Genomic DNA, 15,812 nt, shown 5'->3' with positions numbered 1-15,812 from the left:
GTTCGTCACCAAAAAGGGAACCTGGAAACTGGCCGGACTCGAGTTCGCAGGTGGGTGGCCCTTCGGCAGAGGATCGAGACTGAGGCTGAGCGGAAACGAGCATCTACCAGCCGAAAGTACCTACCATCTAGGCATGTCTACCTATATCCCCTTAGCTGCATTGCATTATGTCTACATTTATGCACAATTTCAGATTACCTATGATTTTGGAGATTCAGATACGATCCAATTAGCGCGCGCGCAAATTGAAAGTGCGACATGCTCAGAGTTTTTAACACTTCATAAAAGAATGTTTCTTGTAGGGTGTATGTACAGGTCTCGCGGTTTTTAGCGGTAGGTTTTGCACCTAGAAAATTTAGTGTACTTCAGGATATATCTTCGTCGTTTTAAGCTTTTAACCCGCGCGGGGCTGGGGTTTCCAGCCGAACGCACGGGGCTGGGGGGGGGGGGGTAAATTTTACCCCCCCCCCCCCCCCTGTTATCTCCCGAACTAATGGTCCGATTTGAAAATTCAAACGCCACTCGAAAGCTCTCATCACGAACAACTAAAAACATGTACTTACTTTAAAGTTTGAGGTCAAGGTCAAGGTCAGGTCAAGGGTACAAATTGCAAGTTTCTACAGTATCGGCCTTGCACCGTAGTTGCCGAAGAATGGAGTCATGGACTGAGACTGATTGCCCAAAACGTGTTCTTAGGCTATCAAGACAATATTCGTTGCATACAATATCATTCAGAGGTTAAGGTCAAGGTCAGGTCAGGTCAGGTCAGGTCAGGTCACCAAAAAACAAAATATAGAAAAGGGCATGTGCGACACATGTTTTATGGGTCATTTTACTCATAGAATTCAATAGGCACACTCAATAAGTGATATGGACCACCTCTGGATGAATTTCAGGTCGAGGTCAGGTCAAGGTCAGGTCAAGTGAGGTCAAATTTTGAAGTTGGTTGTTAAGGCCTAAAAGGTGTCTATCTGATGCAGTTTTTCACGGCGAATCGAATGGTGCTGTTTTTGTTTCCGTACAAGGTCTAGAACTTCCAAAAATCATTTTTTTTTTCAAAAATTTTGTGTGTCGTGACGTCATAAAATTTTGAATAACTCCCACATTTTTGAACCGATTCTTCTAAAAATTGGTATGTCGGTGCACATAGAACACTTCTCTGACATATATTCCGGTTTTTTATACACCAAAAATTTTGGATTTTATAATTATTTTCCCAAAAAGTCAGTTTTTTGAAAAAATTGGGCCAAAATCCAATACCGGGAGTTCCTAAATAAACAGTCGTATTTAAAAGCTGTATATTATCAGCATGGAAGGCATGACAAAAACGAATCACTTTCTAACATACACAATAGTCGATGCCATTTCACGTGATACCATCTTCTTTTTGCTGTCTTTTCATTTGCGGCCACAGAGGACGTGTTCCAGATGAGCCCCCTCTCGCTCCACACACAGCTCTGCGCGTCGCCGAGCGGACTCCACCGCAGCCCGGCAGATCTCCGGCCGCACTCGGCGCACCGCGGACGACACGGCCCTCTTGAGGTCATCTGTGGTTCTGGGGTTGCTTTTGTAGACCTGTGACTTCAGGTGACCCCAGAGAAAGAAGTCAAGTGGGGTCAGATCCGGAGAGTGCGGGGGCCAGGTCCGCACCTCTCTGCGGGAGATAACCCGCGAACCGAATCGGTTCCGCAGCCATTCTCGAGTCGCAACGGCCGTGTGCGCCGAGGCTCCGTCTTGTTGGAACCATTGTTGGTCCATCAGCTGCCTGTCTCCACCCAGCCGCCTGTTCAGCGCAGTCCAGAACTTGGCTAGGACTTGCCGGTAGCGCTGAGCGTTGACCCGGTGACAGACTCCCCAGCGTCGTTCTCAAACCAGAAAGGTCCGATTATGCCACTACTGCTCATTGCACACCAGGCTGTGCACTTCACACTGTGCAGAGGGGCTTCCGCGACCAAATCGGGTGGCTCCGTCGACCAGAATCGAAAATTCTGGGAGTTCATGCGGCCATCCATATGAAAATGGGCCTCGTCGCTGAACCAGATTCGGTGAAGGAACTCATTGTCCTGCTCGCAATTTATCAAAAACCAGCCGCTGTAAAGAAGCCGTGACTGTTTGTCGACTTTCGACAGTGCTTGATGCACGGAGACCTTATACGGGAACAGCTGAACGTCGTTTCTGGCCAAACGGTGAGCGGTGGTTTTGCTACAGCCCAGTTCCTGGCCCAGCCGTCTGAGCGACTTTTGTGGGCTCCTCTGGAGGGCTTCTCGTGCCTTTTGGGCGTTTAGAGGCGTCCTCTTGGTTCTTTTTCGGCCACATTTACCCTTTTTTACGTTCTCCACACTACCTCTTGCCAAAAACTTCTCAACTATACTTAAAATGACGGTTCTTGATGGCACTTGGGTCCTTTTTAAGTGTCGGCGTAGCTTACGTTGTGTTGCAACGATTGACTTTGTCTCAAAATAGAAATGTACTATTTTTGATTTTATGTCTGTACTATACGGCTGCATGATAGAAAGTGATTGATTTTGGTATGAAATAAAATGGCATTGCACGTGCTATCATCACGTGCAATTTGATTGTTGTGATTTTGTTAGTTGACGCCACTAGAGGCAAAAATAATTCGACTGTTTATTTAGGAACTCCCGGTATTTTTAAAAAACCGAGATAGCCATTTGATAGACAAAATAGAATTACGTATAACCTTTTTTGTTACGTCTTGATTCCTTTAAAAATAAGGATGTTAGCGGCGTTTGAAGTTTTGCCGTTTTTTGAGGCGAAAATGGCGAACATGACGTCACTAAAACGTCAATTTCTCAAAAATTTTCCGATGGATTTCGCTCAAATTTTCAGGGAACGTGTCAAATTGATGTAAGAAAAGGTACTGAAAGTTTGGCGGCGCTGCGCGCCGCCGTTTTTGAGATATTGCAAAAATTCGCGAGGGGGGTAAAATTTACCCCCCAGCCCCGCGCGGGTTAAGTGTTGAAGATGCGATCGACTTGTTGAGTAACAAGCCGGCCATGATCGGGTAAAATGGCTTCATCGTAGATTGATTAGTTTCTGAGATATAACCGGAAAAGTAAAAGTGCAAAACCTACCGCTTAATCTCGCGAGAGCCGTACCTTGTCACCCAAGGCTACACTTTCCTAAAGATTTGACTGTCTTCGTATATCAAGTTAGTCACCTACATAAAGCTGTCGTTAAAAAATGACAACAGCTATTCAGCATAACTCACGTATGTAACATATTTCTTATAACTCTATAGGTGGCCACGAAAAGTTTTCGCCAATAACTTTTTTCTTCTAGTTATTTTTTATGTATTTTGTATTGTTTTTATTGTTTACATTTTTATGTATCTTACAACGCACAAATGTAGGCACCTTTAATTAATCAGTCTCAGAATCAGTGTGAAAATCACACGTTTAGGACGTGTCGTTACCATATGTTCCTACTAGGTAATTTGAAAATGTGAACTTATCAAAGCATTCCGAGCACAACGCAACAATCAGATGTCGATGTAACCAGTTAGGCGTAAATAGTGTACGCGAAATCCTTTGAATGTCGGTGCCTGTGGCACTGATGACGTCATTTTCCTGGTCTCCGGGCACCTCGAGTCGGTCATCTGAACTAACGAGTTCAGTCCCCACACACCGAGGGAGCGGTCATCCATTGCCGCAGAGAGCCTACAAGAGCTTTTCCAGTTAATGTCAATGATGGCCGAGAGTTGAAAATCAAAAATGTGAAATAAGATATAAATCTTTTGTATTTATAAGATACACAAGATTTATAATGTATTTGTCATTTTTGATTTGTAACTCTTGGCCATCATATTCCATTATCTCAAACTGATGGGATGATCCCGCAGTCGAAAATTATACAGACATTCGTGTCGTTGAAATAAACCCCGCTCTACGAGCAGACGCCAAACCTCCCCATGTGATTACCTACCTGTAACGTTTTGAGACGATAATAAACTTATTATTGAGAAATAATAATTTAAGATATAATTTCCCGCCGTGCTCTCGGCATGACTCCGACGAAGGTCGTATTTTGCGCCGTGTTCGCCTATCCGGGATCGGAGTTCTGACCGTAGAACTAATTAACCCTGCTAATCAACCGCGCCGGTGAGCGAACACCTGAATTAGGCACGACCCGCGGTCTCCGAGGCACGCAGACTATGACGTCATCAACTCCCAGGGGTAATCACATCATTAAACGTCAAATCATCAGTAGATAGGGCATTGTTCTATTTGTAGAACGAAATACGAACGTTACAGATCGTCAAAGAGACTTTTGACGAGCCGTGAACAGATTGTATGAGATACGCACGGCGAATGTTTTCTGAAACCAGCTAAGGCTTCGAAATTCGTACAGGTACTTACACTAGTCATGTAAAGCACATTCACTTCATTGTCTCACTTCTCAGTGTATATCCACTCGAAACCGAAATCCATTAGAAAACTCTCACACTATATGAAGCTGCATCAGTTCAGCGTTCAACAGACAGACACTGGCACGAACACGCGTTCCTAATTCGCAGCCAGTATTTGTGTAGGCGTGCGTGTATGTAGAAACACACACGCATGGTGTCGGTGTTCGCACGCACACTGGTTGGTGATGGAGTGACGTCAGCGTGTTTCTGCCTTCCCAGAGTCGATGGGGGAGAACGAGGGCACGGAGAGCATCCCCTGCCAGCCGTGGTCGTCACGGGTGCCGAAACTCACCCAGCCCAGCCTCGACTTCATCGGTAAGCTATCACCGCTGTCTCCCCTCTCCTCTCTTCCCCTCCCCCACCCCACAATTGTAGCGCCAGGCTGCTGGGGCAGCGTGCGGTCGGTGTCGTAAGAATAGGAATAATTAATTTCTCAAATAAATCATGATCTGATTGATATCCGATCTTGCTTTGAAGACTTCAATAAAAGGTAAAATAACTATTCAAATTTTGCAATAGGTTTTCATGATGTAGTATTCCTCACAATATGTGACTGTGAGGAACTGTTACTGTGAGTGTTCCCAGCAGTTCGTCTGGTTTTGTGTTTTAATTTAATGCCAAATGATTTAAGACATGTCTTTAACAGCAATATCTCATCGATGTGATTGGTTATTTGGGTGTTATTGATTTCGACGCGCTACATATTGGCGGTCTTGCCATTTGCTTCAAATATGCCAAGCGAGCAGATAAGTCACCCATACGCGCGGGAACAAAGACAATATTTTTGTGTTTTCCATAGCGCGCCCTGCTCGCGTGCACATCCATCTTGGGCAGATCAGTTGCTGACGTCAGCAGCTCGCTGCCCCCCCCCCCCCCCACCCCCCACCTGGCCCAGTAATTACTGCGCCGAGCAGGACGACCGTGCGCCGCGCCGGGCCGGCCGCTCTCCTCGGCACCTATCGACAGCGCGAGAGCGGCGCTTAGAGCACGCCCCGACGACTGCCATAGTGACGAGCGGACAGGCAGCTCGTAACACATAACTTACAGCATACCCATGTCTTGTCAAAACGGGCACTGAAGATGCGCACACACTTTTACGAAGTTAGGTCGGAGAATGCAACAAACAATCACACACACGCAAAAGCAGGTTTGCTATTTCTCGCCGATCCTTGCGTGGTGGCAGAGAGAAAATTCGGGTCGGAAGCGAGCAGATGCGAGCAGATGCTTCCGCTGTGCACGATTGACGTCTTTAATACCGCCCTGCCAGTGTCGACCGTTCATTTTGGTACGGCGGACGAGGTCGCCAGGAACGGCGCCATTTCGCCCACCTCTGATATCGATGGCGGCGGCGGGGATGAGCTGTTGCCTGTGGCCCAAGTGACCCGACCGATGGCTTCAGGGCGCGGCTAACGGGCTCATTCCGTCTAACTACCGGTCCCAGCTCCTTGCCAGTACTTCCCAGCCTGGCTATACTGTGCGGGTGGTGGCGTCAGTGCATTGGCAGCGTTTTATAGCCCAACATTACCCTGAATCCGACCGTGTGGTGGTGGGTTTCCTAAGCCAACAGCGAAACATGTTTTTTTGTGTACCCACATTTGTTGTCTTATGTGCTATGTATGATAGGCATGATTATATTTGTGATTTTTTAAAGTTCAGCGTTATGTATTGTTCAAGGTTTCGACAAACGTTGGAGTCTCAACACGGCCTTGGTCTAAAAAAAAACTCAACAGTCTGCCACAAGCGCCAGTCATTCTTGTAAGACTGGCGCTCGGCGAATACAACTGGACAAACACTAATGACGCATGTGTTTTCTCAGCTTCCTCTGTCAGTACTCATATCTATGTGTGCACGCCGCTGCACCTATTCCCGCCCCCCCCCCCTCGGCGGTTCAGCTGTGAGAGCGCGGTGGCTCAGCGTCTGACGGCTGAGCCCACCGCGCGGTGGTGATAACCCGGATCAGGCTGTTCTGTGGCTCAATTTATGCGCCAGCACACACACGCATTTGACTGTAAATTCTCCAGGATGCCCGTGGAATGGTCGGATCCGGTGGTAATGGCTGGAAGGAAATACGCAAGAGTTTCTGTTTACACAACACACGAGTTTTAAATTGAAAAACTCGTCTTCCACGCTGAATGTTCCAATCATTTTGTAGAATTGATAGTGATTCAGCATTCCTTACTGAATCATTATTGGTGCCTATACGATTGGATCTTTGTGAAGGCCTCGTTTTTTATTATTCTTTTTCATTTTCATTTTCATCTCAAAGAATGGCTTAGGTCGAAGATAAGGGCATTTGCTACCTTACAAGGTAGGCAGAATTAGATAGTTCTCATGACTTTAACGTGACAATAAAATATTTTTCATTTTTCTGTTTTAGATAAGCGAATCGTAGTTCAGTCAGTTCATACTTCATTGGTAAATTCATTTAGGTCTGAATTCAGTGTCATTGTTCAAGGGAAACCCTGCTAGATGCATAAGGAAGGCGGTTTCGACGAGTGTTATGGATCGGGACAAACAGTAAAAAAGCTGAGGTCTTATTTCAACTTTTGTCTTTTACTATTTTTAACCAATGTTCATTGTTGCCTAAGCCTGAATTGCAGCTGTTGTTTGAACAGCCATTCTTTTGAATGAACCAGATTCGTTAAAGCGTAGTCATTTTTGGTATTAAAAATGACAAGTTACTAAATCAAATTTATAATGACATTCCAGCACATGAGACTTTTCAATCATCAGCATGTCTCTTAAATCCTTCCAACGTCTGTGCCTGTTATTGAATTCCTCTAGAGTCATGATGAGAAGATCCAATGTAAAGGAAACAGAGAAGCAGAACTTTCTGCAACAAAGTGCGTATACCCGAGTGCGTAAGCACCCCCGCATTACGTTGTGTTTGACGATTCGCCTTCCTTTGTTCGGTCCGGCGCTATTTTCGCCCTGCGCCGGTGTGGTGTCGGGTCACGGTTCTCTATTATTCACGGTGCGGTTCGCTTCCTGAGAGCCCTTGGCCGCGCTCTGGGCGCCGCTAACGCACCGCCGGCCGGGCTGCGTTCTGGGAACCCGGTGGACACTCGGTGTCCAGCGCAGTTTCCTCCGGCTGGTCTCGGTGTCCAGCGCAGACTCCTCCGGCTGGTCTCGGTGTCCGGCGCAGACTCTTCGGCTGGTCTCGGTGTCCAGCGCAGACTCCTCCGGCTGGTCTCGGTGTCCAGCGCAGACTCTTCCGCTGGTCTCGGTGTCCAGCGCAGACTCTTCCGCTGGTCTCGGTGTCGAGTGCAGACTCCTTCCGCTGGTCTCGGTGTCGAGTGCAGACTCCTCCGGCCATGGTCTCGGAGTCCGGCACAGACTGCTTCGCCTGGTCTGTGCATCGAGTGTTCGGTGTCCGGCGCAGACTCCCTTGCCGGCCGGTGTCCGAGTCAGACTCCTTTGTCGGCCGGTGTCCGAGTTAGACTCCTTTGCCGGCCGGTGTCCGGTACAGACTCCTTTGCCGACCGGTGTCTTACACAGACTCCTTCTGCCGGCCCTGCTGGTGTCTTATCAGACTCCTTCTGCCGGCCCTGCCGGTGTCTCATACAGACTCCTTCTGCCGGCCCCCTCTGGGACTCCGAGTGGACGACGACGGCCAGTCGACGATGGCCCGCCCCCGGCACAGCGCAGGTGTTTTCCAATGGGCCGGATATTGATTACGGACGGTGCCCCCGCCTCGCCCCACCTCCAGTCGCTGCACGACTGCAGCGGCGGCATTCAGACGGCGGACAGGGAGGCGAGGGGAGCCGGGAGGGGAGGGGTGTCAAAAGCCCACGCGCAATAAACAGCCAAAGTCCAACGCTCCGCCATTGGAAAATACCGTCATCTGGCCTGGAACGGCACTCGGAACTGACAATCGGTCTGGAACGGCACTCGGAACGGCTCTCGGAGCTGACAACAGGTCTGGGGCGGTCTTCAGAGTGGACACTTGACCTGGGCAGGTCTTGGCACTAGCACCCGATCTGGACATTAGCATTTCGTCCTGGGGTTGTCGGTACTGACGCACGGTCTATAGACGGCTCGCTAGTCGCGACGCGCTGGGGTAAGCACACTGGGTCAAGTATCAACGCCATGACATTAACCCGCGTGTTAGGGTCAGCCAAATGTCGAACGTCAGGTAATCATCGACCGTGTTTGGACAGGCCTTGACGCGGCCGGCGCCTAAGAACGTATAGTAACGTGGGAGGCTGTAAATTTCCCGGGTGCCAGGTGACAGGTGGCTGTCTCGTGCGTGGTGTGACTGCGGTCAAAACATTGGAATCGAGTGTCAGCAGTCAGCGTATAGTTATATGTATATCACAAAGTTCAGTTAGTGTTATGAGGTACAATTGTGTGAATGTCACGTCATCAAATGTCACGTGTCACATTTGTCACACCGTTTAGAGTTGTGTCACCAGAAGATAAATGTCATACACATATTTATGCATCGCTTAAAGTCACTTATCATCAGATGCGGTGAGTGCACCTGACAATGAAAAGGTGAGGTAGGGAGACCTTCACTCGGAATGACGAAAGGTTGCACTGGAGCGAGCTCATCGTGCGAGTCGGGATCGATGGCAGTCCTTCATTTTTTAGCAGTCAGACGCTCACTTCGTTCAGCGTAAGATACTCGCTACACAAACATTCGCGCCAGCACTGATCTATTCATACCAATTAAACCTCGCCGGACCTATTGGTTTTCTTCATACGCGCCGGCCGGGGGGGGGGGGTACGACCCCCCTCGCCGTTTCGCCCCTGGTAGAGCTAGCGCGTCGCGAAAAAAGCGAGCGTGTGCGCCGTTACGAGACACAGAGATTGGTACCTGATTTTAAGGTCCTAGGTCAACAGGTGACCTCTGAGGTCAGGTCAAGTGCCCCAAGGTACGGTTCAGTTTTTGGTGAATAACTTCGCAAAAAAACGGCCACAGAACCGCGATTTTGGCAGCATCGTGTTCGCCCCGCTCAGGCGCGTCGAATGATATACTTTTTCGGGTCAGGTCAACTTAGGGTGTTGACCTCATGTAGAGGTCATGTCAGCACCCCCAGGTCACGAAGTTGGTCGAAAGAGGTCATGTCGCATATCATTCGATTCGGCAGGTCTTCCCGAGTCCATTGGTGGCTTTCCCGATTCGCTAGCTCAATTTGATCAAGAGTTATTGACGAAAAACTAATATGACCTTGATGACGTCATAAATGACTTCACGCAAGGTCAACATTGCAAAAGTGACGCATCTAACCTTGCAAGGACAAGGAGTGCATCAAATCACGATTCCGTGTGCTTGAGATAGTCGGAGATCGTTCCCGGCGCCAGAATAGCAGTTTTCATTTTCCCCATTGACTTATAATGGTGAGGTCACGAAAATGACCTGACCTCATATGAACTTTAGGAAAAATCCGAGATATAAAAGTTGTGAGACTCATAATGGATACTAGATCCTGCAAGTTTCATTTCCTTGTGACATCTCCTCTGGCAGTGAGGGCGTTGCGAAGTTGCAATATCTGAAGACCGTGCAGAGGTTCACTTATGACGTGATAGGTCAGTGACCTGACCTGACCCAAAAATGCGGTTGGTGTCAAAAGGTCCGGCTTGAATCAAAGGTCAGGTATGCCAAGTTGCAGCTCTCTATCGCAAGCGTGTTCGGAGCTATTGCGAAAAACCCCTATGGGGGGCGGCACCCGCCCCCCCCCCCCTCGGCCGGCGAGGGTTAAAGTCAGATCCTTATTTATAAGTGTCAGATCCTCATCACTCAGTGGCAGCTCCTCATCACTCAAAAACAGATCCCCATCAGGCCATCACTCAAGGTCAGATCCCCATCTCATTCAGTGACAGATCCTTTCCTCATCTAGGGGAGAGTGGGGCAAAGCGGCCACCCTAACGCTTCTCACGATGCCAACGCTTGATTTTTAAACTTGGAAAGATTCTTTCTATACCAATGTGATCCCTATTAAGTTGCCTTTTATTTCAACTGCGTTTTATTTCCAAAGGCGTTCACATATGAAAGATATTGACAAAACTTTAAACCTATGCATATTGGCCACTTTGCCCCATACCCATGGGCAAAGCGGCCACCGGCGTCTTCTCAAGTCCCGATATGAGAAACAAAATAGTTGTCTTGTGTACGACTACGGTATTTGATGGTGACAAGGTTAAGCGAGTATGGATGTTTACTTTATCATCTTCCACCCGTAGGTAAACAAAGAAAGGATTTTCATGAAAATTAACATTGAATTGCATTATTTGGTAACTCATGCAACTGAAAACTGGCCAAGATAATTAAATGACGACACATTTGAATATAAATTATGTTTTTTATCCAGATGGAAGCAACTTATGGCCAATTGGGGGGTGGCCACTTTGCCCCGGCCACTTTGCCCCGCGCATACCGTCCGAGACAAAAATATTCCAGCTTAGCTATTAGTGGGGTAAAAAACATTAAAATTGGTAGAATACATGTACGATAACCATGCAATGCATGGACAAGAATGCTTATAAAAATTCCAAACGGTTATGGAATAACATAACATTTAACCCGCGCACCGACGGGGGTCTGCGCCAACTTAGTACCGACGGGGGGGGGGCGGATGACCGCCCCCCCCCTGAGATCTCGAGAACGAAGCAAGATAGCGACAAGCGGTAAACGGCATCGGATATGCACGGACAAGGTCTACAATTTTTACTAAGGTCATTTTCAGGTCAGGTCAAAGATGACGTCACAGGGGTCGAAAAAGTCAAAATGGCGGCGCTAGATATGGAGAGGATTTTTCTCGAATAACTTTCGAAGTAGTCAAGATAGGAACAAACTAAGGGCATCATCGTGATCCTCTCGTCAATCCGCATCGAATGATATATATGTTGACCTCGAAAGGTTAAGGTCAAAGGTTGACCTCAGGTCACGTGACCTCGAGGTCATCATGTATATCATTCGATGCGTCTTGACGAGCTGAACACAATGAGACCATCCGCGCAGCTGTATCTTGTTCCTGTAAGGAGTTATTGGCAAAAAAACCTTTGGTGACCTTTGATGACGTCACATGACCTTACAGCTGCCCAACAGCAAAACAGACCTCAAGGTAGTGAAGGTTGATCGTATGTGAAGTCATGTATGGTATATGGGGCCATTCCGACCCGTTTTAGTGGTAAAAACAGGGAGTTGATTTTTCCCCCATTGACTTATAATGGGGAGGTCGCGAAATTGACCTGACCTTAGGTCACCGACATCAAAATTCCGAGATATACAAATTGTAGCTACTAATGACCTAATAACATCCTGCGACTTTCAAAGGCCTCCGACATCTACTGTAGCTCTGGCACGGTGACAAAGTTGCAAAAAAGTGACTTGAGGTTGGGTCATTCAAAGTGACCTGGTGACCTGACCTTAAAAGTTAGGAGGTTCAAACTTGCACACCATGTGTAAAATTGATGAGAGAATAGTCATACCAAATTTCGCGGCGCTACGCGCCGCGGTTTTCCCGCTATCCGCGAAAAACCTCAGGGGGGGGCGGATATCCGCCCCCCCCCCGTCGGTGCGCGGGTTAAAAATTGTAAACATAGTTGGTAACCTGGCAAGAAATGCTTTTCCGTGTTTCACAGAACAATGGTGATGGGCCTGAAACCCCGGTCTGGCTCATTCGAACGACCGTGAAGAGAAGTATAATTGGAAACCATAAATTGGAACTGACGCCAGTCATGAAGGGCTAAAACGATGGGTGGCCGCTTTGCCCCGGGTGGCCGCTTTGCCCCACTCTCCCCTACCCTTGGCGCTAGTCACTCATTTCACCTTCGTCAGGCCTTGGCATTTGACCGACGACCCTTCCCATCTCATAGCTGCGAAATTTATCATTTCACCGGCGTCATTCCCCATTTCATAGCCGTTCAACTTTTGTTTTATGGGAGAAAGTCTCCCATTTCACAGCCGTGGAGCCCTCATTTCACCGGTGCCAGTCACTCGTCGGATGCATGTTGGCAAAGTCCTCCTCACTGGCCAAAGTCCAGTGGATCCCCCTCGATCATGGATCTCCCTCGGTCCTAGTTCATCACTTCACCGGTACTCATCTCATCACCTTAACCCTCCTCATTGGTTGATGTCCTTCATCTCTCTCGACATCAGTCGCTCATCTCACACGACGTCAGTCCTTCATCTCACTCGACATCAGTCTCCCAATTCACTCGACGTCAGTCCCTCAACTAATTGACATCGGTGGCTCATTCCGCCATCCGTCCGACTTTGTTTCATCGGCGCCGAGCCATCACCTGTCGACCGAGGCAGCTCGATCAATGTCCCTCGTCACGGCGCGCGGATGACCGGCTGGGTGGGTCTCGGATGAGGCGCGATCAGTCAGCCGGCCGGAGCTGCTGTACTTACCGCGCCAGGCGTGCACCTGTTACCCGCTTCAACCCACCGGGCTGCATAGAATACATGGAAATTGCAGGGTAAATTGGCTGGATACTCGTTCAATACTAGTGAAGTGGACGTGGTCAAAGATGATGTGGAAAAAGTAGCCTTATGTGTAAAGAAAACTGCTTGTTATATTTTCGTAGTCAAAACTTGCTTGCCGAAGATACTGCTCACTTTATTGCGTGACAAGCATGCAGTACCGTACTTGTCATAACCCGCAATGTTGTTCATAATCTGTTTGAAAGAATTTATAAATATACAAACGGTGTTAATGTTACAGGGAGTTTGAGAAATCCGTGAGTTTGCAAACTCCCTAGTGAGTTTGCAAACTCCCTGACCCATCAGTGAGTTTGCAAACTCACTAGGGAGTTTACAAATTCACTAGGGAGTTTGCAAACTCACTGACCGGTCAGGGAGTTTGAGAAATTCCAGAGCGATTGGGCCAAATAAAAGCAAGTGTGCAGCATGTGGGTGGCATACGTGCCGTCCGTGATGTTAAAACAAAGGTGGCTAGTTGTAGGGCCTCGCACGCTGACAAAAAGCTTATAGATCATATGCACACCATAAATACCTTTTTTGATTTTAAACTGCTCAGTAATCTATCCATGCATGTACCGCCTTATTTAGTCATACATTTATTTAGTTCACGTCCCAATTAGATCCGTTCCACTCAAATGTGGCTATTCCAGAGTCAGGCTCAATATCAAAGTAGAAACAGCTCACTGTTGGTCACTTATGCTAAAGTACAGGCACACGCACTGATTCACGCCCATTCCCACTCCGCCATAGACGTGTCATCGAGAGCCGGCGCTGCTGGCAGCCAGCCCTGCTGCGACTGGCGCACGCTGCTTGTTTGTTTTTGTTTTGTTGGGTTAGGCCCTTTCGGTCTGACAAGACCATTTCAGAGCCGGACGAATGATAGGAATTAGGGGGAGACATTGGTCTGGGCAGCCACCCTACAGAGTCGCCGGGGCTGAGCCCGCCCGAATGAACAGACCGACCACTGACCAGCCCCCAAGCAGGGTTGTATACGACTCAATCAATAGCAATCAATTCAATCACGACAAATTTGGGAAACCAATCAAATCAATCAAGTCAGAGCAGTTTTCGGGAATTGATTCAATCGACTCAAACGCGACAATGAAAGGAATCAATCAACTCAATCAAACGACTCAAACCAACACATACATTAGGTTTTTTGCCCCACAAACTTGGAAAAGTGTCCATAGCAGTCTGGTGTACCTACCTACCTACCTTCCTACCTACCCACAGAAGAAACATAAAAATATTGTCATTTAAAATTATAAATTGCCATGCCATTCAAAGTTTCTATGTAATAAGGATGGATACCTAGTGATGGACAGGTGGATCATGATATTGAGGTTCAATGGGGAGAATTGGAGCAGAAGTTTCATTTAATGGGTGCAAAATAACCCAGTAGTTGACTTGCCCCTTAACCCGCGCCCCGCTGGGCTATTCAGCCATACGCGCCCTGCTGGGGGGGGGGGGGGGGCAGATTCTGCCCCCCCTGTCTAACTTCTGAACCGATGGTCGTAGAAAGACGGGGAAAACGGCAATCGAAAGCTCTCAACAAGGCGGATCTTAAGAGCCCAAATTTTTTTGCTTAAGTAGGTCAGAGGTCAGGTCAAGGTCAGGTCAAGGGTACAAAATGCAAGTTTCTACAGTATTGGCCTTGCACCGTAGTTGCCGAAGAATGGACTGAGACTGATTGCCCAAAACGTGTTCTTAGACTACCAAGACAATATTCGTTGCACACAATGTCATTCAAAGGTCAAGGTCAAGGTCAGGTCAGGTCAGGTCAGGTCACCAAAAACAAAATATAGAAAAGGGCAGGTGCGACACATGTTTTATGGGTCATTTTACTCATGGAATTCAATAGGCACACTCAATAAGTGATATGGACCACCTCTGGATGAATTTCAGGTCGAGGTCAGGTCAAGGTCAGGTCAAGTGAGGTCAAATTTTGAAGTTGGTTGTTAAGGCCTAAAAAGGTGTCTATCCGATGCAGTTTTTCAAGGCGAAACGAATGGTGCTATTTTTATTTCCGTACGAGGTCTAGAACTTCCAAAAAAAATCATTTTTTCAAAATTTTTGTGTGTCGTGACGTCATAAAATTTTGAATAACTCCCACATTTTTGAACCGATTCTTCTAAAAATTGGTATGTAGGTGCACATAGACCACTTCTTTGACATATATTCCGGTTTTTTCGATAAACTCAAAATTTTGGATTTTATAAATACTTTCCCAAAAAAGTCAGTTTTTTTGAAAAATTTTGGCCAAAATCCAAAATTTTCAAAAAACCGAGATAGCCATTTGATAGACAAAGTAGAATCACGTATAACCTTTTTTGTTACGTCTTGATTCCTTTAAAAATGAAGAAGTTAGCGGCGTTTGAAATTTTGCCGTTTTTTAGACGAAAATGGCGAGCATGACGTCACTAAAACGTCAATTTCTCAAAAATTATCCGACGGATTTCGCTCAAATTTTCAGGGAACGTGTCAAATTGATGTATGATAAAGTACTGAAAGTTTGACGTCGCTGGCGTAACGCGTTTAGAAGTTATTGGCGAAAAACGGGAGGGGGGCAGATTCTGCCCCCCCCCCCAGCGGGGCGCGGGTTAACCCAAATCACCACCTTTCACCTAAAGGTTGTCAATTTAATTTTGGCCATATTCCAATTCCATTTACACTAAATATCAGATATTCCGGTTGAAAGTTGGCTGCTCCGATTTTGGCAGTGTTCGTGATTTGGACAATTTACCCTACACCACGTCTATTTTAATGGATAATCTACATCAATAATGTTAGGTACCTATGTGAAGAATTCAAAACATTTAATTGCAATACAATTTGAAACTGTTAGGACTGGGGGATAAGGATGAGGATTAAAAATATATTTAAAAGGAAATGGAGAGGACAGGGACTCTGGAACCACAGGATAAGATAAGGACAAAGGAAGTAGGAACGAAG

The 15,812-nt window shown here is 47.2% G+C and overlaps 1 protein-coding gene across 1 annotated transcript in view; it reads left to right on the top strand.

Annotated features, from left to right (window-relative positions):
• The first annotated feature begins 6 nt into the window (after positions 1–6).
• Positions 7–15,812, top strand: part of LOC122375388 (SCY1-like protein 2) — an 87,010-nt gene continuing 71,204 nt past the window's right edge. Inside the window, exons 1-2 of the mRNA XM_043354744.1 lie at positions 7–50; positions 4,649–4,744. Coding sequence (XP_043210679.1) covers positions 4,654–4,744 — 91 coding nt within the window. The 5' untranslated portion in view covers positions 7–50; positions 4,649–4,653. The remainder of the gene's footprint in view (positions 51–4,648; positions 4,745–15,812) is intronic.

The sequence above is a fragment of the Amphibalanus amphitrite genome, unplaced genomic scaffold (genome assembly GCF_019059575.1).
Source record: "Amphibalanus amphitrite isolate SeventyFive unplaced genomic scaffold, NRLGWU_Aamphi_draft 000041F_arrow, whole genome shotgun sequence".
NCBI classification, from domain to species: Eukaryota; Metazoa; Arthropoda; class Thecostraca; order Balanomorpha; family Balanidae; genus Amphibalanus; species Amphibalanus amphitrite.
This window is presented reverse-complemented; position numbering and strand designations above follow the sequence as displayed.